The sequence below is a fragment of the Oratosquilla oratoria genome, chromosome 32 (genome assembly GCF_046742065.1).
Source record: "Oratosquilla oratoria isolate Oo_2021 chromosome 32, ASM4674206v1, whole genome shotgun sequence".
NCBI classification, from domain to species: Eukaryota; Metazoa; Arthropoda; class Malacostraca; order Stomatopoda; family Squillidae; genus Oratosquilla; species Oratosquilla oratoria.
In genome coordinates, this window is record NC_134808.1 from 13,183,961 (window position 1) to 13,208,210 (window position 24,250).

At 39.2% G+C, this 24,250-nt stretch overlaps 1 protein-coding gene across 1 annotated transcript in view; it reads right to left on the minus strand.

Moving 5' to 3' along the window:
• Positions 1 to 24,250, minus strand: part of LOC143017547 (AP-4 complex subunit mu-1-like) — a 126,931-nt gene that overhangs the window by 94,918 nt on the left and 7,763 nt on the right. Inside the window, exon 2 of the mRNA XM_076172336.1 lies at positions 21,768 to 21,856. Coding sequence (XP_076028451.1) covers positions 21,768 to 21,856 — 89 coding nt within the window. The remainder of the gene's footprint in view (positions 1 to 21,767; positions 21,857 to 24,250) is intronic.

Sequence of the window (24,250 nt, forward strand, 5' to 3'; positions counted from 1 at the left end):
ACATTACATTTCTGCCCTTTTGATAAACACATAACATACAGTTACAAATAATCAGGTGGTTTATGGATGTGACTGGAATGTTCTATCTCTTTTGTCCATACTGAACAATCTTGGTTATTACTTACAAGGTCTTCTCTTGGAAGTTCTAGATTAGTATTATCTTCAATCACAGGTGAATCCAACATTGGATTACTAGAAACATCTACTCTAACTGAAGAATTATCTATGGAAGTATCAACTGAATGGTTACTCTTAGGTTGGCCAAAATCACCCACAGATCTAGGCACAACTTGATCTGCATGTCTCTTCCAAATATTTCCCAAACTTTGAACCTTTACCTTATAATTTCTTGAACCAAGCACTCCATCAATCTTTCCTTCCATCCATGGAGAACCTATGCCAAAATTGTGAACAAACACTACATCATTCAGTCCATACAAGGGCTCTTCCTCCTTAAACACCTCATTATTCATTCTACTGGAAGATTTGTCCTACCCTCTAACAGCTTCTACAGTACCCTTGAAGACTTTATAAAACATTAACTCTTCTGGAGACTTACCAGTGAAAGAATTGATGGTTCTTCAGTTATTACATAAAAATCTACATACTCTGGTATGCATATTGCTCTTTTCTGAAACTTTTCTAATCCCTCTTTGAATGTTCTTACTACCCTTTCTGCTAATCCATTCGAGGATGGATGACAAGATGCTGGTGTTACATATCTAATACCATTTTTTCTTAGAAACTCCTTCATTTCATTAGAAACCAGATTTGGGGCATTATCTGACACTCTGACATCCGGAATCCTGTAGTTAGCAAATGATTCTTTTGAATGTCATATAGTTACTGTCAAAGTTGCAGCAGTAGCAAAATGAACATCCAAGAACTTATTGTGGCAATCTACAATCATAAGGAAATATTTCCCTTCAATAGGTCCAGCATATTCTATATACAATCTAGACCATGGTTTACGAGTGTTAGGCCAAGATAATATTGGAGCTTTAGGATTCTTAATGTTTTTAAAATAAATACTACAATTCTTAGTGATTTCTCCAATGTCTTGGCTACCATATTGAACTCATAGCTTCAGCTTTCATTGGTTTGATACCATTAAGACCACTATGTAAATGGTTAAACACTTTAATTCTTAAATCCACAGGAATCAATACTCTTTCTAAACAAAATTACATCATTATGCAGAGACAATTCTCCTTTTACAGCAGCATATTCTAGCAAAGACACATTATGCTCTTTTGACCATCCCAGTTTTAAACAATTCTTTAACTGAGCCAATACAGGATCTTTACTGGTCATCATTCTAATCACCTGAAAAGAAATATCATCAAAATCAATTATCTCTACTAATTTTAAATATTCATCTGGTGTACCAGACTGCAATTCATCCTACAGGTGTAATCTACTCAATGCATCAGCAATTACATTTTCTTTCCCTGGTTTATGAACCAAATATCAGTGGCGATTCTAGGACTATGAAAGTGGGGTGGCCAGTTCAGGGCCAACATAGATGTGAGGGGGCAAAGGAGGTTAGTTGCAAGCAAAATGAACCTTCACGGGTGGGGAACTTCAGGAATATATATATATATATATATATATATATATATATATATATATATATATATATATATATATATATATATATACTGTATATATATATATATGTATATATATATGTAATATATATATATATATATATATATGTGTATATATATATGTATACCTATCTATACCTATATATATATAAAATCAAATCAGCCATCTTGAGTCCACTGCTTAACAAAGGCCTCCTTCATAGCATTCCATGATTCACACGACCATGCCATCCTCTGCCATGTCACTCCTGCAAACTTTTCAATCTCAGCTCTCCACCTTCTGTCTGGTCTCCCTCTTCCACGCTTCCTATCTCACGGCGTACACTCATTAACACACTTGCTCCATCGCTCATCAGTCGTTCGCACTAACTTACCTGCCCAATTCCACTTCCTCTCTGTTATTGTCTCCACAATATCACTCTAGTCTGCTCTCTCTCACCCAACTTGCTCTCTTTCGGTCTCTCAGTGTTATTCCCATCACTGATCTCTCCATTCTCCTCTGTGCAGTCCTTAGCTTTATTTCCATCGCCCTCGTCAGCTTCCAAGTCTCACACCCGTAAACTATTGCTGGTAGAATGCATTGATTGTAAACTTTACGTTTCAAACATAAAGGTAGAGAGCCTCTCAGGATTTTATTATACTTACCAAACACTTTCCAACCAATTGTAATGCATCTTTTTATTTCATTATCATGATCTTTCGTCACTTTCACCATCTGGCCTAAATAATTATACTCTTCAACTTTCTCAAGACTCTCATCATCAATTACAATCTCTTTGCTTTGAACTTTGGTGTTGAACATTACTTTGGTTTTACTCTTATTCATTTTCAAACCTACTTTGAGACTTTCCTTGTTTACATCACTCAGCATATCTTGCAAGTCTTCTGCTCTTTTTGAAATAAGAATGATGTCATCCGCAAATCTTAGGTGGCTCAAATATTCACCATTAATCTTCAGACCTTTCTTTTCCCAACTCAACCTTCTGAAAATATCTTCTAAACAATCTGTAAATGGTTTGGGTGAAATTGTATTGCCTTGCCGTATTCCTTTCTCAATCTTGATCTTTTCTGTATTTTTATGTAGTCGAACTATAGCGGTACCTTTCGCATAAATCTTTTCTAAAACTCTTACGATCTGTTTGTTTGTACCGTTTGCATAGCGAGTTTAGTACTGCTATTTGTTCTACCGAATCAAAGGCCTTCTCGTAATCTACAAAAGCTAAACACAGAGGTATATTGTATTCTGTCGTTTTCTCGATTATTTGGTTTATCGCTTGCAAGTGGTCTAGAGTTGAATATCCGCTTCTAAAGCCTGCCTGTTCTCTTGGTTGGTTTCCATCTAAAACTTGACTTAGTCTATTTGTAAGGATCTTGGAGAACTCTATATACATTTGATAGCAAGCTAATCGGTCTATAGTTACTAAGGTCCTTCTGGTCTCCTTTTTTATGAAGCAAAATCACTATAGCATTGCACCATGCATCAGGAACGCTTTCTTGACGTAAGCACTGGGTGTACAACTCGGCTAATTCAATATGAACTATTTCACCCGCATCTTTCAACAGATCTATTGATATATCATCTTACCCTGGTGCTTTTCCTCGTTTCATAGTTTTTCGAGTAAATTCTACTTCTTCCTTTGTAACCTCTGGTACACTACTAATGTCTACACTAGAAGCTAAGGAAAAAAACAAGAAAAGAACAGTCAAAGAGAAATTCTATTGGAGAATAGTGGAATTGAAAGTGAGCAAATGGTTCATGGCAGAGAAAAACGGAAGGGAAAGAAAAAACACGATGGAAGTAGCAGAAAATTAAAAGTGTCTTACACAAATATAGATGGCTTAATAACAGGCTTGAACAAACTGAATGATTACCTGAAGGAAAAAGAACAGGACATAATGGGAATTGTAGAGACAAAATTGAAAGGTCCACTACCACCCAACAGTGTAGGACATGGTACATATAATTACTGGATTAGAAACAGAGAGGTAAAACAAGGGGGTGGAGTTATATTCCTGACTAAGAAGGATAGAAATGTGATGAATGTTACATATGGAAAGAATAGAGATGATTATGATGGAAGTGGAGGACAGGGATGGGAAGAGCAGGAAGTTTGTGGTGAATTATGTGCCTCCTAAAATGGCTTCATGGGAAGAGAGATAACACAAAAATATGTTAGAAGACACAAGGATAACACTAAATAAGATAATGGAAGATGGAGGAAGAATAGTTATAATGGGTGACTTTAATTGTAAAGAAATCTGCTGGGAAGAGATGACAGTGAAGGGTGGAGATGACCCATGGTGAAATGTACTACTTGATATGATTGTAGAACATACAAAGACGCAATGGATACATGAGAATACAACCACTCCTCGTTTAATGACCTACTCAGTTAACGACAACGCGGAGTAACGGCGGGGTTTATGACAGACCAATGTTCGTTTAACGTAAATCTCCCGAAGTTACGACATCGTGTACGATATGTTGGCTGAGGCAAATTTGTATGATGTTATAAATGAACTTGTACGGTGGATATCAGCTGTGAGGTAAAGTATTCTGAACCTTAGGTCTACATTACCATCATGCAAGCTGCAAAAACTACCTGGGGTACAGTATATGCTGGTATTGGTAAATTTTTAATTTCGACCATGGGCACAATATAGCAATAGAAAATTAATTATTAATTTTGTAAATTATAATGTATCAACGTAATACTGTATACAATTTTGTGAGCGGAAATAAAAAAACCTGCTAAAACAGATTTTGTAAGTAACGAAGTCGTGTCTGATGAATGGTACGCCATGTTTGTTATGATAGATGCCGACGTCGAAGAAATGAAAGGATGATAAATTCGTCTAACCTAAACTAAACTAACCTAACCAGAGTTTAATAAATCATTACATGCAAATTAAATGTCATCCGGCTCGTCCTCGTTGTCGTCGTCGTGAGAGACGTTGGCAGGCTTTTCAACCACTCTCTCAGCTTGCGGGGTATACAAAGTTCTTGCAGCTTGAAGGAATGCATGTATCTCCACTCCATAACATTCCTTCAAGAAAATGTACCTGGCGAGGTACTGTCGGAAGTACCGAGGCCGTCAATTGACAGACGACAAGATGGCGTCCCAATCCTATGCTACCGACTTCGTTCATTAGCATATTTGCTTGTAGCAAGGTATTTTTTATTTTCATTTCCGCCCACAAAATTGCATATTACGTTGATACATTCTAATTTACAAAATTAATAATCAATTTTCTATTGTTATATTGCGCCCATGGTCGAAACTAAGAAAATACCCCGGTATTTAATATGGAATGTCAGCATACACGGATTTGGTCATACACGGTAATTTCAGGAACCTAACCACCGTGTTATTTGAGGGCTTTCTGTACTATCAAAACAGTAAATAAAGCTTTAATGTACTGTATAAAAGAGGGAAAATACACGAAAATAAAGATACATGTATTGCTGGACATTATACATACAGTACATGTACGTATATGTATACACTTTCGCTTAACGACCAATTCGGTTAACGACGGCGATGCTGGTCCGAATTGTTGTCGTTAAACGTGGAGTGGTTGTACTAGGTATAGAAATGAGAAAAAACCATCGAGACTGGACCTAATAATCACATCACAACCTGAAATACTGGACAAGATTGAATATAAGACACCAATAAGTATAAGTGACCACATATTGGTTGAATTGGAATTAAATGAGGAAAAATACATGGAAAAAACGAACAACATAGAAAGGGAAGATTGATGTATGAAAAAACTAATTTTGATAAAATAAGAGAATTCTTTCAAAAAGCAGACTGGGAAAGGATATACGAGGGGGAAACAACAGAAGAGAAATAGAATATTTTGACAACAATTTATAAAGGAGTGGAAAAGTATGTTCGAAGTGTATCCGTGCGTAGGGTTCCCAGGGCCTAGCTGGACACATCAAACACTATGTCTCATTTTCTTCACTTTATTTCCTTGAATTTAACAGTCTTATTACACCTTAGCATCACCACTAACAGTATTCAACTACGTCACCGACCCGCTCCTTCGGGCCGTGCGTCTGGTTTTGTTCAGAAATACGCTGACGCATACAATCGGTCAGTTGCCGACGATGGTGCTTACATGATTATTAACGGGAGCCTACAGTTTCTTACAACCTAATTCTTATGTTTACGTATAGGTACATCTCTAAACTTATTATATATGTGTATCCAAAGGGGAGAAGCTCGTTGTTATGTTGTTTTTCGTAATTGCCATGCCTGGCGGTGGACTGCACTTATAAGTGTGCGTTAGTGTGTGTGTGTGTGTGTGTGTTTCCTGTTGTCGCGAAGCTAGGGTTTGCTGGGTCAGCGAAATGTGTATTTTACTGGACCTCGTGATGCTGAGTCGGCATTTGATGCTTGTGGTGGACAGTGAGTGAGGAAGTGGGTTATATGACTGGGGTTATATTACTCGTCTTTTATATGAGGCGTATACAGAAGACAAAAACAAGAAAAAGGATATGTAAAGTGTTGGTACAACAAAAGATGTAGGGAGTTAAAAGACAAAAGGGAAAAAGCTTGGATAAAATGGAAAAAAGACAAAAGACCTGAAAAATAAAAAGGAAAATATATACTATACATACATATACCAAAGGCTTTTTCCCCCTACATGGGGGGTAGCCACAAAGAAAAAGGCATAGAAACCACTCCCACCCATTCCATTTCCTATATATTTCACTCCCCTCCACCCTCTTCCCTCCCTCTTATCTTGGCACCTCCTGGATGACGGGTCATCCCTGCATCCTGTCCACTGCCCTGGGTCAGAAGCAGTGTCACAACACACAGTGCATCCACAGCAAAGCCGCTTCATAAATTCGGCGACCCCCCCCCCTCTCCGTCCCCTCATGCAGAAAAGGAGAAGACGGGGAGAAATCCCTTCGGGCTGCGTCAATTTTCTTCTCACACATACCTCCCCATACCCCTCCCCCACCCACTCCCCCTCATGCATCATAGCATCATCTATACACAACCCCTCTCCATTCACCCCTATCTTCTGTCCTCCCCCCATTCTTCCTCCACAGACATTCCTCTCTTTTATAATGCCCCTTTCACCCCATCCATCCATCCCATCCTAGGATGCCCCCTCATATTCACTCCTTCCACCTCTGCCTTCCATACTTCTCTTACTAATCTTTCTTCACTCATTCTTTCCATGTGTCCAAACCATCCTAATACTCTTTCATCAACCCTATCTCCCAGCTCCCTTTCCACCCCTGTTCTCCTCCTCACCTCCTAATTTCTTACTCTATCTAGCCTAGTAACCCCTATTATACTTCTCAGACATTTCATCTCAAACACATTCAAACTCCTTCTCTCTTCCTTTCTCATGTTCCATGTTTCTGCCCCGTACAATATTGTTGGTACAATCACTCCTTCATATAACCTCCTCTTAGCATCCATTCCCAGATGTCTATTTCTCATTACACTTTTTAATTCACCAAGGTATTTACTCACTTCTCTCAATCTACATTCTACCTCCACCTCCACTCCTCCCTTTCCTGCCACATTTGCACCCAAATATCTAAAACTATCCACTTTTTCCAGTCTTTCACCCTTAATGCTCACCTCCAGCCTACTGTCACTCTCTCCCCTTGTACATCTCATCACCTTACTTTTACCCACATTTATCTTCAGCTTCCTTCTTTCACACACCTTCTCAAACTCTGTCACTAACTTCCTCAATCCCTCCTCTGATCCTCCTACAAGTGCAGTGTCGTTAGCAAACAACAACTGGCTCACCTCCCACTTTTCTCCATTTTCTTTAATCATCTCCAACTCCTGACCCACTACCCTTGCATTCACCTCTCCCACCACCCCATCCATGTAAAGATTGAACAGCCAGGGTGACATGACACATCCCTGATGAAGTCCCACCTTTACCTCAAACCATTCACTCTCTCCATTTCTAATCCTAACACAAGCTCTACTACTCTCATAAAAACTCTTGACTGCTCTTAACAGCGTTCCTCCTATCCCATATATCTGCAGTACCTCCCACAGTCCCTTCCTATCTAACCTGTCATAAGCCTTTTCCAGATCCATAAAAGCCCAAAAAACATACTTACCTTTTCCTATAGCTTTCTCACATATCTGTCTTACCACAAAAAACTGATCTATGCAACCCCTACCTGTCCTAAACCTGCACTGTTCCTCACCAATTACTCCCTCTGTTCCTCTCCTAATCCTCTCAATCAAGACCCTCCCATAAGCCTTCCCAACTACACCCAACAAGCTGATTCCTCTGAAACTACTACACTCACACTTGTCCCCCTTTCCCTTGTAAAGCGGAACTATACAGGTACTCCTCCAGTCCTCTGGAGGACTGGAGGAGTACCTGTATAGTTCCGCTTTACAAAGAAAAGGGGGACAAGTGTGAGTGTAGTAGTTATAGAGGGATCAGCTTGTTGAGTGTAGTTGAGAAGGCTTATGGGAGGGTCTTGATTGAGAGGATTAGGAGAGGAACAGAGGGAGTAATTGGTGAGGAACAGTGTGGTTTTAAGACAGGTATGGGATGTGTAGATCAGATTTTTGTGGTAAGACAGATATGTGAGAAAGCTATAAGAAAAGGTAAGGATGTTTTTTGGTCTTTTATGGATCTGGAAAAGGCTTACGACAGGGTAGACAGGAAGGCACTGTGGGAGGTAATGCAGATATATGGGATAGGTGGAAAGCTGTTAAGAGCAGTCAAGAGTTTTTATGAGAGTAGTAGAGCTTGCGTTAGGATTACAAATGGAGAGAGTGAATGGTTTGAGGTAAAGGTGGAACTTTTTCAGGGGTGTGTTATGCTGCCCTGCCTGTTCAACTTTTACATGGATGGGGTGGTGCGAGAGGTGAATGCAAGATTAGTGGGTCAGGGGTTAGAGATGGTTAAAAAAAATGAAGAAAAGTGGGAGGTGAGCCAGCTGTTGTTTGCTGACGACACTGCACTTGTAGGAGGATCAGAGGAGGGATTGAGGAAGTTAGTGACAGAGTTTGAGAAGATGTGTGAAAGAAGGAAGTTGAAGATAAATGTGGGCAAAAGTAAGGTGATGAGATGTACAAGGGGAGAGAGTGACAGTAGGCTAGAAGTGAGCATTAAGGGTGAAAGACTGGAAAAAAGGGATAGTTTTAGATACTTGGGTGCGAATGTGACAGGCAAGGGAGGAGTAGGGGTGGAGGTAGAATGTAGATTGAGAGAAGCGAGTAAATGCCTTGGTGGATTAAAAAGTGTAATGAGAAATAGACATCTGGGAATGGATGCTAAGAGGAGGTTATATGAAGGAATGATTGTGCCAACCGCACTGTATGAGGCAGAAACATGGAACATGAGAAAGGAAGAGAGAAGGAGTTTGAATGTGTTTGAGATGAAATGTCTGAGAAGTATGATAGGGGTTACTAGGCTAGATAGAGTGAGAAATGAGGAGGTGAGGAGGAGAACAGGGGTGGAAAGGGAGCTGGGAGATAGGGTTGATGAAAGAGTATTAGGATGGTTTGGAAAAATTGGAAAGAATGAGTGAGGAAAGATTAGTAAAAGAGGTGTGGAAGGCAGAGGTGGAAGGAGTGAATATGAGGGGGGCATCCTAGGATGAGATGGATGGATGGGGTAAAAGGGGCTTTACAAAAGAGAGGAATCTCTGTAGAGGAAGGACAGGGGAGGACAAAAGATAGGGATGAATGGAGAAGGGTTGTGTATAGATGAGGCTGTGATGCATGAGGGGGAGTGGGTGGGGGATGGGGGGTGAGGAAGTATGTATGAGAAAAAATTTGACGCAGCCCGAAGGGATTTCTCCCCGTCTTCTCCTTTCCTGCATGAGGGGACGGAGAGGGGGGGTCGCCAAATTTATGAAGCGGCCTTGCTGTGGATGTGCTGTGTCTTGCGACACTGCTTCTGGCCCAGGGCAGTGGACAGGATGCAGGGATGACCCATCATCCAGGAGGTGCCAAGATAGAAGGAAGGGAGGAGGGTGGAGGTGAGTGGAATATATGGGAAATGAAATGGATGAGAGTGATTTCTATGCCTTTTTCTTTTTGGCTACCCCCTGTGTAAGGGAGAAAAAGCCTTTGGTATATGTATGTATGTAAGAATAATCAAAGTGGCATTTAAATACCTGGACAAAGAAATGGTGAAGAAAATACTAGTCACTTTGATAAGATCAAGATTGGAGTATGCTGCAATGACGTGGTCACCAAGTACAAAAAAAAAAAATGTATAACAAAACTTGAAAGAATACAAAGAGCAATTATGAAACTGGCACTAACACTCTCAGAACTATCATATGAGGAGAGACTAGCAAAACTTGAGCTACAAAAAGGCATATAAACTATTGATAGAGAGGATCTAATAAAATGGGATAGTAGAGATACAAAAGGACATGGAAAGAAAATCAAGAAAGACAGTTATAGAAGAGACCTGAAAAAGAACAGCTTTCCCCACAGGGTAATAGATGTTTGGGACAAGTTGAATGAAAATGTGGTGTGTGCAAAAATGATACACGAATTTAAAAAGTCTAGATAAAATGAGATATGAAGACGGGACACCACGAGCATAGCTCCCCAACCCGTAAATTACAACTAGGTAAATACAACTAGGCAAATACATACAAACTCCTCTCTTTCTCTCTTATGTTCCATGTTTCTGCCCCGTGCAGTGCTGTCGGCACAATCACTTCTTCATACAATCTCCTCTTAGGATCCATTCCCAAATGTTTATTTCTCATTATACTTTTTAATCCACCAAGGCATTTATTTGCTTCTCTCAATCTACATTCTACTTCCACCTCAAAGTGAACTCCAAACTGAAACCTGTGAAAAGTCTAGGGTAAACTTACTCTGGTAAATATAACAAAAGAAAAAATTAAAAGGTGTACAGAGAAACTCAAAATTAATAAAACACCAGGGCCTAATGGCTGGTATCTAAGAATCTTAAAGTAAATGAAAAATGAGATTGTTGTTCCATTAGAAATTATTTTCAAGAAATCCATTACATTCAGAGATGTCCCAAAAGAATGGAAGCTAGCCAACATTACTTCCATATTAAAAAAGGTGACAAAAAGAAACCTAATAACTACAGGCCTATAAGCTTGACTTCAATCATAGGAAAAATTATGGAAACCATCATCAGAGATGCTATTGAACATCATTTAGAAAGTAACTGTTTGATAAATGATAGCCAGCATGGATTCAGATAGAAACATTCTTGTGTGACTAACTTATTCAAATTCTACAGCACAGTTAGCTCAAATTATGACAAAAGAAACAATATAGAAATAATATTTCTAGATTTTGCAATGGCTTTTGATACCATCCCCCATGAAAGATTACTTACTAAATTAGCTTCACACAAAGTAAGTGGTAGCCTATTAAGTTGGACTAAAAACTGGTTGAATGATTGAAAACAGAGTTGTTTTAAATGGTGAAACTTCTAAATAGAAAAATGTTATGAGTGGAGTTCCTCAGGGTTCCATTCTTGAGCCACTTCTACTCATAGTATATATGATATAGACCATGGACTAAAACCTATTGTCTCCAAATTTGCTGATGATACAAAACTGTGCGGAATGGCAAATGATCACTTAAATCAGTTAGATATTCAAGAACATTTAGATGAAGTACAGCAATGGTCTGAAAAGTGGCTAATGAAATTTAACACAAGTAAATGCAAGGTTATGCACATAGGTAAAAATAATAGAAAGTACGATTACAAGTTATTTGGAAATTCATTAACAAAAGTGGACAGTGAAAAGGATCTCGGTGTAATTATCAGTAATAATTTCAAATCATCTATGCAGTGTATTTCGGCCACTGAGAAAGCAAATAATATTCTAGGACCAACTGCGCAATATTTTGACTTCAAAAGTTCATCCCTCATTAACAAGCTATATACTCGTAAATCATTAGTTCATCCAAAATTTGCTGTTTCTGTATGGTCACCGAATCTCATTAAAGACATTAACAGATTTGAAAAAGTACAACGGCGAGCCACAAAACTGATTCTAAATATCAAAAATAAATCATATGAGAATCGACTAAAACACACAAGTCTGTTTTCCCTAAAAAAATGTAGATTCAGAGGTTAGTTGATACAGGTCTTTAAGATTTTAAAGGGAAATGACAACATCAAAAGTGACAAAATTTTCACACTGAATGAGAATCATACAAGAAATAATGGTCTCAAACTGTCCGGAAATAGATTTAATTTGGAAGTGGATAGAAACATCTTTGCCAACCATGTAGTAATTGAATGGAACAAACTTCCTGCAGAGGCAGTGCAATGTAGTTCAGTTCGAAGCTGTAAGATATATTTAGATAAACACCTAAGCAAGATGCTGTAATGACTGCCATTTATTTTATATTATTTGTTTATTTGTTTGTCATTGTTTGTTTGTTTGTTATTATTTGCTTGATTTCTATTATTAGTTATCTGTCAATTTACTATCATTTACTATTTATCTGTTCATCTAACTGCATCTATGCATTTATTTAATTTATTATTTCTATTATTATAAATCTTATCTATTTTTCTTTAATTTATCTATCATTATTACTTAATTTTCTGCATCCAACCTAGTCATGGATCGAAAAGTCTCCTGTCGGCATGCTCCATCTTTGTAATCCTTTATAAAATATCTGCTTCCTCCAGTCTCTCTTCCTTAATACTCACTTCCAGTCTGCTGCCACTTTCTCCCCTTGTACATCTCATCACCTTACTTTTACCCACATTTATCTTCAACTTCCTTCTTTTGCACACCTTCTCAAACTCTGTCACTAACTTCCTCAATCCCTCCTCTGATCCTGCTACAAGTGCAGTTTTGTCCACAAACATCAGCTGGCATATCTCCTACTTTTCTCCATTTTCTTTAACCATCTCCAATCCCTGGCCCACTACCCTTGCATTTACCTCTTGCACCACCCCATCCATGTATAAATTGAACAGCCAGGGTGACATAACACATTCCTGAAGAAGTCCCACCTTTACCTTAAACCACTCACTCTCTCCATATCTAATCCTGACATATGCTCTAGTACTCATGTAAAAACTCTTGACAGCTCCTAAAAGCTTTCCTTCTATTCCATATATTTGCAATACCTTCCACAGTGCCTTCCTGTCTACCCCATCATAAGCCTTTTCCAAATCCATAAAAGACCAAAAAAAAATCCTTATCTTTCTATAGTTGCAGTGGGAAGCGCTAAGAAAATGAGAATGATGAGTGAGGAAAATGGAGGAGAAATAGGGAAAGATGAAGTGAAAACAGCTGTTAAGATGATGAGAGCAGGTAAGGCACCTGGGTTGGATGGATACCATGCAGAATATCTGAACAAAGGAAGTACAGTTATGGTGGACTGGCTGGTGAGGTTATTTAATGTTTGTTTAAGGGAAGGTAGAGTACCAGAGGACTGGAGGAGTGTCTGTATAGTTCCGCTTTACAAGGGAAAGGGGGACAGGTGTAAGTGTAGTTGTTTCAGAGGGATCAGCTTGTTGAGTGTAGTTGGGAAGGCTTATGGAAGGGTCTTGATTGAGAGAATTAGGAGAGGAACAGAGGGAGTAATTGGTGAGGAACAGTATGGTTTAAGGACAGGTAGGGGTTTGTGTAGATCAGATTTTTGTGGTAAGACAGATATGTGAGAAAGCTATAGGAAAAGGTAAGGATGTTTTTGGGGCTTTTATGGATTTGGAAAAGGTTTACGGCAGGGTAGACAGGAAGGCACTGTGGGAGGTATTGCAGATATATGGGATAGGAGGAAAGCTGTTAAGAGCAGTCAATTTTTTTTTTTTTTTTTTTTTTTTTTTTTTTTTTTTTTTTTTTTTTTTTTTTTTTTTTTTTTTTACAAAAGTTGTAGAGCTTGTGTTAGGATTAGAAATGGAGAGAGTGAATGGTTTGAGGTAAAGGTGGGACTTCATCAGGGATGTGTTATGTCGCCCTGGCTGTTCAATCTATACATGGATGGGGTGGTGAGAGAGGTGAATGCAAAGGTAGTGAGTCAGGGGTTGGAGATGGTTAAAGAAAATGGAGAAAAGTGGGATATAATCCAGTTGTTGTTTGCTGACGACACTGTGCTTGTAGCAGGATCAGAGGAGGGATTGAGAAAGTTAGTGACAGAGTTTGAGAAGGTGTGTGAAAGAAGGAAGCTGAAGATAAATGTGGGCAAAAGAAAGGTGAGATGTACAAGGGGTGAAAGTAGCAGCAGACTGAAAGTGAGTATTAAAGAAAAGAGACTGAAGGAAGTGGATAGTTTTAGATACTTGGGTGCAAATGTGGCAGGAAAGGGAGGAGTGGAGGTGGAGGTAGAATGTAGATTGAGAGAATGGTGGATTAAAAAGTGTAATGAAAAATAGACATCTGGGAATGGATGCTAAGAGGAGGTCATATAAAGGAGTGATTGTGCTGACAGCACTGTACAGGGCAGAAACATGGAACATAAGAGAGGAATATAGGAGTTTGAATGTGTTTGAGATGAAATGTCTGAGAAGTATGATAGGGGTTACTAGGCTAGATAGAGTGAGAAATGAGGAGGTGAGGAGAACAGGGGTGGAAAGGGAGTTGGGAGATAGGGTTGATGAAAGAGTATTAGGATGGTTTGGACACATGGAAAGAATGAGTGAAGAAAGATTAGTAAAAGAGGTGTGGAAGGCAGAGGTGGAAGGAGTGAATATGAGGGGGCGTCCTAGGATGAGACGGATAGATGGGGTGAAAGGGGCATTACAAAAGAGAGGAATGTCTGTTGAGGAAGGACGGGAGAGGACTGAAGATAGGGATGAATGGAGAAGGGTTGTGTATGGATGATGCTGTGATGCATGAGGGGGAGTGGATGGGGGATAGGGGGTGAGGAAGTATGTATGAGAAATAATTTGACGCATTTCTGCATGAGGGGATGGAGAGGGGGGGTCGCCGAATTAATGAGGCCGCCTTGCCGTGGATGTGCTGTGTCTTGCGACACTGCTTCTGACCCAGGGCAGAGGACAGAGTGCAGGGATGACCCGTCATCCAGGAGGTGCCAAGTTGAGAGGAAGGGAGAAGGGTGGAGGGGAGTGGAATGTGTAGGGAATGGAATGGGTGGGAGTGGTTTCTATGCCTTCTTCTGTTTGGCTACCCCCTTTGGTATATATATGTGTGTGTATATATATATATATATATATATATATATATATATATATATATATATATATATATACAGTTATCACATTCAACCGTGTCAACGACCTAGAAAAACAAAGAAAGAATTTGTGAAGCTGTGAAAGGTTCTGCACCCATGCATTCAACTGTGACACAGACAGAGGGCTTGATATACAGACTCAATTCGACTCATTGACTATCATGAACAACACGCATAATCATACACATATCCCATACCAAGCCCTCTACACTCCCTCCTCTCCTGATATCACCTTTTGCTCCCCCTGCCTAACCCCAACAACATCATGGAGAGTGGTCGGAGCCCTTGGTTCTGACCACCTTCCAATCATCATCACCACCAAAACAAGGGGCACCCCAGCTGGCCACAGACACACTTACACCAATTACAGGAGAGCTAACTGGGAAGCCTTTAATGAAGAGACAGAACAACATTTTGAAACACTTAACAGTACACCAATCACAAACATAAACAATGCTGTGCACGCTTTTAATACAATCATACAAAACGCAGACAAGAGATACATCCCTAGAGGCAACAGAAAATCACACAACCCCAACTTCACACCAGAAATCCAAGGCCTCATCAGACAACGTGACACACTTAAACACGATACCCCCACACCTATCCCTCAAAACATAGCAGACCAAATACAAACACTAAACACTGTGATTGCCAATAAAATACATGAACAAAAAACACAAAATTGGCAAAACTTTATCAATACACTTGATCACAAAACAAACACCAGCAAATTGTACAAAACACTCAACAGCATCACACTATCCAACACTAACACTACACGCTCTCACGCAGCAATAATCACAACAACAGATAATCTACCCTCAAACAGACAACAAGCAAACGCACTCATACGTCATTTTGCACAGACGAGCCATCTTACATCTCACCCTGACGACCGACGCACCATTCGACGTAAGAAAGACTTTCCCACAGACTCAGACTATACACCCTTCATAGACAGTCAGACAAAACTCATAATGCATAGTCTCAAGCACTCATCTGCCTGTGGCCCTGATAACATAAGCAACATCCACCTAAAACACATTGGACCACAAGGTATACACGCACTCACAAACATTGCAAACTACAGCTATTCACACAACACAATACCCGACATCTGGAAGCACGGTAAAATAATCACCATTCCAAAACCGAACAAAGACCCAACAATCCCAACATCGCACCGCCCAATCACACTTCTCTGCACCCCCTCTAAAGTCATTGAACGCCTAATACTTAAACTTGTCACACCATATATTCCCCTTGCTGACTCACAACACGGTTTTAGGCCACTACACTCCACAAACACTCTTCTGACAAACCTCACACAAAGAATTTTAGATGGCATCAATTCAGATAGGCCCCACCACAGAACACTTCTTATAACATTGGACATTAGTAAAGCTTTTGATGCTATCCCCCGCCACAACCTAACAAATAAAATATATAACACAGACATGCACAATAACACCAAAAGATGGCTGGCCAATTATCTGGCAGGCAGGAATGCTCATGTGTCATATAATGGCCAATCATCGCACATCAGAAACATTAAGAACGGAGTACCACAGGGCTCAGTTCTATCCCCCACATTATTTAATCTATACATGCATGACTTACCCACGCCAGACACCTCAGAAATACAAATCTCTTCCTACGCAGACGACATAACAATCACATGCACACATCGTAACACAGACAAAGCTGCAGAAATAATCCAGCCTTACCTTGACACACTCAACACATGGTTCATCACAAACAGACTCAAAATAGCTCCAACCAAATCTACAGCAACACTTCTCACCAACTGGACAAAAGAACACAAATACATACCTCATCTCTACATCAACAACACTCTAATACCACACACAAACACACCGAAAATTCTTGGTGTAACATACGATACATCCATGTCTTTCAAACAACACATCACAAACATAAAAAACAAATGCACACCTAGACTTAACGCACTTAAGTCAATCACTGGAACAACATTTGGACAAAACAAAGAAACTAATATAACAATATACAAACAATGCATACGCTCAGTGATGAATTATGCGAGTCCTGCATGGGCTCCTAATCTCAGTGAGACACACCACAACACCCTTCAAATCATACAAAACAAAGCCCTAAAAACAATTACAGGCTGCACAAATACATCACCTACAGACCATTTACACCATGAAACAAAAGTCCTCAAAGTCAAGGACCACCTCGACATGAGAGGCACACAAACACTTGCTGCAGCCACCACAAACACATCACACCCGCTACACTACATAGCAGAACACCCACACACACCAAGAAACATTAAAACTACACCCAAAGACCTTTATTACACACAGATACTCTCTTCTCTTCCTCCACAACCACCAAATACCAGCCTCCGGAAACATATTCATAATCATATCACTCACCGCTCCATTAACACACTGAAAGACAACACACTGCTGCATGCCAGACCCCCTGATATCCACCCTTCTGAATCCTCTCTCCCACGTAAGGACAGAGTCCACTTGGCCAGACTGCGATGCGGTCACCACCCAGCACTTCTAAGCTACCAGAAGAGGCTGGACGACCGTGTTGTGAACAGCTGCCCAGGATGTAACACTTCACCCCATACCATACAACACATAATGGAAGACTGCATTATACACAATCATGCACGCAAACAACACAACATGCACTCTATAAAGGATTTGTGGGAAAACCCAGTTTCGGCTGTGGCCTTCCTTGAGGAGACGGGACTGCTCGGACAGACAGTCTAGGGAACGACAACAACAACAACAACAACAACTGTGATAACCACGAAATGATGAAATTGTTAAGTGTTTGGATGGAAGACCAAATTCAGAAAAGGACACCATTAAGCCTGTTTACCGTACAAAGGCGAAAAGTCTGTTTGAGACTTTGAAGGAACGTGCCGGAGATGAATACACGCAAGATTTTGTTGCAAGTATTGGATGGTTTAAAAAACGTAAGAAAAGATTTCAACTTCATAGTGTTTGTGTGACTGGAGAAGCAGCAAGTGCAGATGAAGAAGGAGCCAAAAAGTTTGTGCAAATGCTTGATGAAATTATTACAGATGATAGCTATCTTCCACAGCAAATATTTAATGTAGATGAAATAGGATTATATTGGAAGCGAATGCCAGAATGCACATATATCCATAAAGGAGCTAAAACAATGACAGAATTTAAAGTTTACAAGGATAGGCTTACTCTTCTGCTTAGCGGGAATATCGCAGGATTCAAACTGAAGCCATTCTTAATTTACCATTCGGAAAACCCACGCGCGTTCAAACATGTAAACAAGCACACTTTGGGTGTTTACTTTACTTTCAATCAAATTGTAAGGCATGGATGACTCAGCCACTTTTTGAAGCCTGGTTTGTGAATTGCTTCCTAACTCAAGTGTGTAAGTATTTGTTAGAAAAAGGAATTGCTTTTAAAGTTTTACTTCTGTTGGAGAATGCACCTGGACATCCACCTCACTTGGGTGTTCTTCATCCCAATGTGAAAGTTGTTTATTTATCACCTAACACAACATCAATTCTTCAATCTATGGACCAAGGTTTGATTGCAACATTCAAAGCAAACTATGCGAATCACTTTTGCCCAAGCAATAGCTGCTATAGATGCCAACCCAGCACTAAGCCTACGTCAATTTTGGAAACAATACAATGTTCTTATGTGCATCAAGAATTTATCTGCTGCATGGGAGGCTGTCACTGAAAAGAGTATGAATGGAATTTGGTTAAAGTGTCTCAAACTTTATGTGCATGATTTTGCTGGATTTGACAGTGAAGAAGAACTCAGTGAGACACATGAAAAAATATTGAAATTTTCAAAAGAACTTTCATTGGAATATGAATTAGAAGATGAGAAAGAATTATTAGATCAAGAATCTGGTGAACTAACAAATGAAGAACTCATCAAATTGGAAGAGGAATGAATGGGTGAAGAGGAGAGAAGACAGGCAGAGAAAGAAGAAGAGCTTGCCAGTAAGGAAATTCACCACTAAGGGATTATCAGAAAGCTTGGCTACAATGAATAAATTCCTGAAACAGTTGGAAGAAATGGACCCCAACTTTGAATGGATTGAAAGGATGATAAACAATGTGGTGCATCCATATCGTGAAATTTATGATGAGAAAAAAAAGCAATCCAAACAAACATGAAATGCACAACTCCACCAGTCACTCCTACCGTTGCCCCTGCTGTCACCTTACTGACTGTTACCCCACCCCCTACACCACCGACCATTACCCCTCCTCCCACCACACCAACAGCTGACCCAGATGATCCACAGCCCAGCACCAGCTATCCGAGCAGCAACTAAATTTTGTTTGTGTCTGTTTTAAATTGTCTTTTTGTAATTCCACAAATGTTTTCTATTTTTTTTCAACATCTTCTGTACATAATTGTATTTTTCAGTATTACTGTATTATTTTCATATGTTTTCAATATTAAACTAATTGTAGTAACTTTAATATTCTGTGTTTGATTTAAGCCTAACTTAACAATATGAAATGGTGTGATGTTTAGAGAAACAGGTTCAGAGTACTAAATATAACTTAAATATGACAATATATATATATATATATATATATATATATATATACAGCCAGTCCTCGTTTAACGACGGAGTATCATTCAGAAGACCCCATCGTTAGGCGATTTCGTTGGTAAACGAGGACCCATTGAGAGACATACATGTATGAGCATATAAACAAATATTCGGAAGTAGGCAAAGTGACAAAGTGCTACATGCTAGGTTATTTTATTCAGGGAATGTATATTAATATGTTTTATATGTTTGTTTACTTACTGTCCATCTTACTGTGGTTGTAGGTGCAGGGATACTCGAGGGGACCACATCAATCATTTATTAGGTTTAACGTCTAATATACATGGGCACGTCATGTGCCTACAAATGCAATGAAAGAACTAACTGGGCATCGCTTCTATGCAGTAAGATTATACAGCTAAGGCTGCTTTCACATGAGCATTTCCGTACGCACGTTCGGGTGCGCCGCGTTTTAACTTTCAATGGAGTTCAATGGGACCTTTCACACGACGCGGTTTGCGGACATGCAAAGCAGCACAAACGCAGTGCCAGCAAGAACGCATCCATTTTTCCTAACACACGCGTCCTTGCTGGCTACTAGTGGCAATGAGAGCTTTCACCCGAACGTTCTAGAACCTGCGCACGCAAGTCCTGCTGGCATATCAGTCATCGCTTCCAGCTGGGTGATGTAAGTTACACATCCTGTTCTGGTGTGTAGTTCATTTGAGTATGATATAACAGTCATGATTTAAAGGAAATATGCATAGATATTTGAGCACAGTTGATATACATGCATGCACGAGTAGCAGTCGCATGTGTTTCGGTAGGCGCGAAGATTCGAATGCCGTAAAAGAATATTTAATTTTTTTTTTTTTTTTAAGAAGCCGTCGTAACTCCGAGTCGTCGCTAAACGAGATCGTTGTTAAGCGGGAACTGGCTGTATATATTATATAAATCACTGGTGAAAACTGTAGTAACACATTTGTAAATCACAACAAACACCACAGTCGAACAAAAGAAAGAGTTGCATAAGCAAAACTACAGTCGAACCTCGAAAACCCGGACCCCGAATGCCCAGACCCTCGTATGACCGGTCAAAATGAACAAAGGGTGGACTTTTCAAGCAAAGTTCCCTATTTGTCCGGTAGGTGGCAGCGACGGCCGTACACGTGTACTCAAACGCGGCCCAGTCAAGCCGCCACCAGGGCTGCCATTTCGTAGAATTTTGTACCAAAATGTAGTAAAATAGCAGCATGTGGCAACTGCACAAGGACATGAAATTATTTCTACATATCAGCGGGCTGTTAAAAACGTTCAAAAACTCAAACTTTTGTTTAAAAATCATAGAACTAGTTATCAAATAATAAATGGTACATCAAAATATGACTTTTATTGGTAATTGTGTTACTAATAAAATGTTATACCCCAAAAGATACGTTTTTACCGTGTAGAAAAAATTCTACGCTAAAGTTTCAGCTTTCTTTTAGAGATAATAATATAAAGAAATAATTTTTATATCTTACTGAATATGTTAGGGCATGGGGGCCTTATATACATTCAAGAATAAAAAACTAGAACCACCATTTTGTCAAAGTTTGACAAGTATATCTTATGAAAGTCTGCACATGCCCGAGAAAAATGTATGCCCCAGTATGGCAACACTCCCATTCTACACGACAGTGTAGAAAACGCGGCAACCCTGGCCACCACCACTGTCCCGCGTGCATACCTTCCGATATCTACAGTGTACGTAATAAAAAATACAGTACAGTACACTGTATATACAGTACATTTACATGCCTGTATTACAGTTATTATTACAGAATTATTAGTATCATAGCATTATCATTACAGTATTGTTATTATTACAGTGTTAGAGTATCCTTGTGCGTTTCTATGCCATATCATACATTACCTATACGTATACCGCTATGAAAATCTACGGCTGTTAAGGCAATATTTTCGATGACCGGACGTTTGGCATGACTGGACCACCCTTCCCCCCAATTAGTCCGGGCTTTCGAGGTTCAACTGTATATATTTTGATTGCTAACTGCAATCCTCTTCAGTAGTACAAAGTGGAAGGAGGATGCTATCTTAAATAGCAACCTCTTACAAAAGAAAGGGAACATGGACAATAATAACCATTACTACCCCAACCCTATGTGACCTGAGGATGACAAGAGGTCGGGTCAGGGGGAGGGGGAGGAAGCTTGTTGACAATATGTTTGGTGATGAATAGTCCTGATATAATGTCTGGGGTCCACTGACCCTTGGAAATATTCATTGTGGGCAGATATTCAATTAATGTGGATTCCACTTTTTTCCTTCTGAACCCACAGGCTGATTTATAAATAAGGTCAGATTTCTCCCGGTCAAACCGGTGATTAAATTTACTTACTTGTTGAAACACGGCTGAATTTTCTTGGCCATATTTAATCGACCTCTTGTGTTCATTCAGTCTTGTCCTTAAGTTTCTACCCGTCTGGCCTATGAATGAAAGGTTGCAATCTTTACATGGAAGTGAGTAAAACACCTGGGATATGATCTTCTCTCAACCTCTGGTGAACATTAACAACTTTTTTATTAATAGTATTAGGGTAATTATGAATTAAATTTACGTTCTCTTTGGGAAGAAATTTGGACAAATAACTGATGGACTCTGAGAAGGGGATGACTAGGGGATTTTGTCTCTCTTTTGGCTTAGTGGAAGGGGGATTGAAAAAACTGGTTCTGGCTTGGCTGAGGGCTTTATCCAGGAACCAATGAGGGTAAGCTAATTTTGTTAATTGGGACCTGATCGAAATTAATTCATGTTTTAAAATTGGGGGCTACAAATCCTAAAGGCTCAGAGAAAACCCCCCGAAGCTACACTCCTTTTAATGTGATCTGGGTGATGACTGAAGAAATGAAGGTAACTTCCTGAATGGGTGTTCTTTCTAAAAACAGTAAAGGCAAGCTTATTCCCATTCCTCATAATTAAGGTGTCTAAAAAGGGGATTTTGTCATCTTTTTCCCATTCTACTTTGAACTTTATGTTAGTTGTTAAATTGTTGAGTTTATCTAGAAAAATATCAAAGGGACCTGAACTCCCATCCCAAAGAGTGAAAATATCAACATATCTGAACCAAATCATACCTGGGGGTTTATTGTTGGAAGAAGAACACTCTCGAAGTATTCCATGTTATGATTAGCCAGAACAGGAGAAAGGTTAGAACCCATGCTACAACCAAACTTTTGCCTGAAAAACAGATTTTGAAAGGAAAAAACATTAGATGACACGCAGGTGCGTACAAGAGCAATGATTTTGGAAACCGGAAGGGGGAATTTGTCTTGGAATGCTTGTGGCTTGGTTTCTAGAAAGGACAAAATATCATCAACACAAATGTTCGTAAATAATGAAACAATATCATGACTTAATAAGCTGCGGCCTGATATGTTAATCTCCTTAATTTTCTGGATAAAATCTTCTGAATGTTTTAAATGGGAATTGGAAAATTTACCCACAAATGGTGATAACAATCCCGCAAGCCATTTAGAAAGTTTGCTAGTACATGAACCCCTGTTGGGGTACCTTCTTTATGTAACTTGGGGAAGCTGTAAAAATAAGGTAGTTTGGGAGTAAAAACTTTAAGTTTAGCAACATGTTCACTAGTGGTGACCTTACGAACTTGTCAATTAAAAGAAGCAACCATGTCTTTTAAAGGATTTTTGGTGAGTTTCTCATATGTACTATGGTCATTCAGAAGCTCCATGGCTTTATCAACATACAAGTCTAGGTCTAAAACAACTACTTTACCCCCTTTATCTGCCTTGGTGATAATTATATTACTTAGTTTTTTATTTTTCTAAACCCAGTTGGTAATGTTTGGGTAAACCATTATTGCCCTTGAAACAATTGGAAATGCTGCTCAAGAGCACGCCTTTGAGACATAATAAAATATTTCCAAGGGTCAATGGACCCCAGACATTATATCAGGACTATTCATCACCAAACATATTGTCAACAAGCTTCCTCCCCCTCCCCCTAACCCGACCTCTTGTCATCATCAGGTCACATAGGGTTGGGGTAGTGATGGTTATTATTTTCCATGTTCCCTTTCTTTTGTAAGAGGTTGCTATTTAAGACAGCATCCTCCTTCCACTTTGTACTACTGAAGAGGATTGCAGTTAGCAATCAAAATATATAGTTTTGCTTACGCAACTCTTTCGTAAGACTGTGGTATGTTGTGATATGTATATATATATTTATATATATATATATATGTATATATATATATATATATATATATATATTTATAATGTATAAGAAAATGTGGGTAAATTATGACTTTAAGAGTCTACTATTCCTAGAGGAATTTAACGTGTGTCCAACATACAACTAAATTGAGTTACGACTGGTCGGCTGGAACCAATTTCAGTTGGAAGTCAATGACTACCTGTACTAATTCTTTTTCTTTGTTGTGTTTTTGCACCTCTGTGCAGTAATTTTTTTCAAAAGTGCATTTCTTTCGGCGTTTCCAGATTTTTTGTGTGTCAAAAAGTGCTGTGTGCCTGAAGAGACAATTTTGTACCCTTTAAAAATTTCATATATAAAATGGATTCATTAGTTGTTTTCACTACAACAGGATGTATTTTCTTATAATGAATAAAGAAATGTGTGCCATGATTTTTTTTTATTTATCCTCTAAAATTTAGGCGGTAAAGGGTTAATAATAGGCTGTTCCTCCAGAAGCAAGTGTAACACTGCTTCAACAACTTTGCTACATTAGGTGAGGTTATATGGCTTTCTCAGGCTTTTAGTTGGATTAAGTTCAGTTAGTTTAGATTAGGTTAAATCAAGTTGAGATAGGATAGGTATTGGTAAATATTGGCAGGGGATTT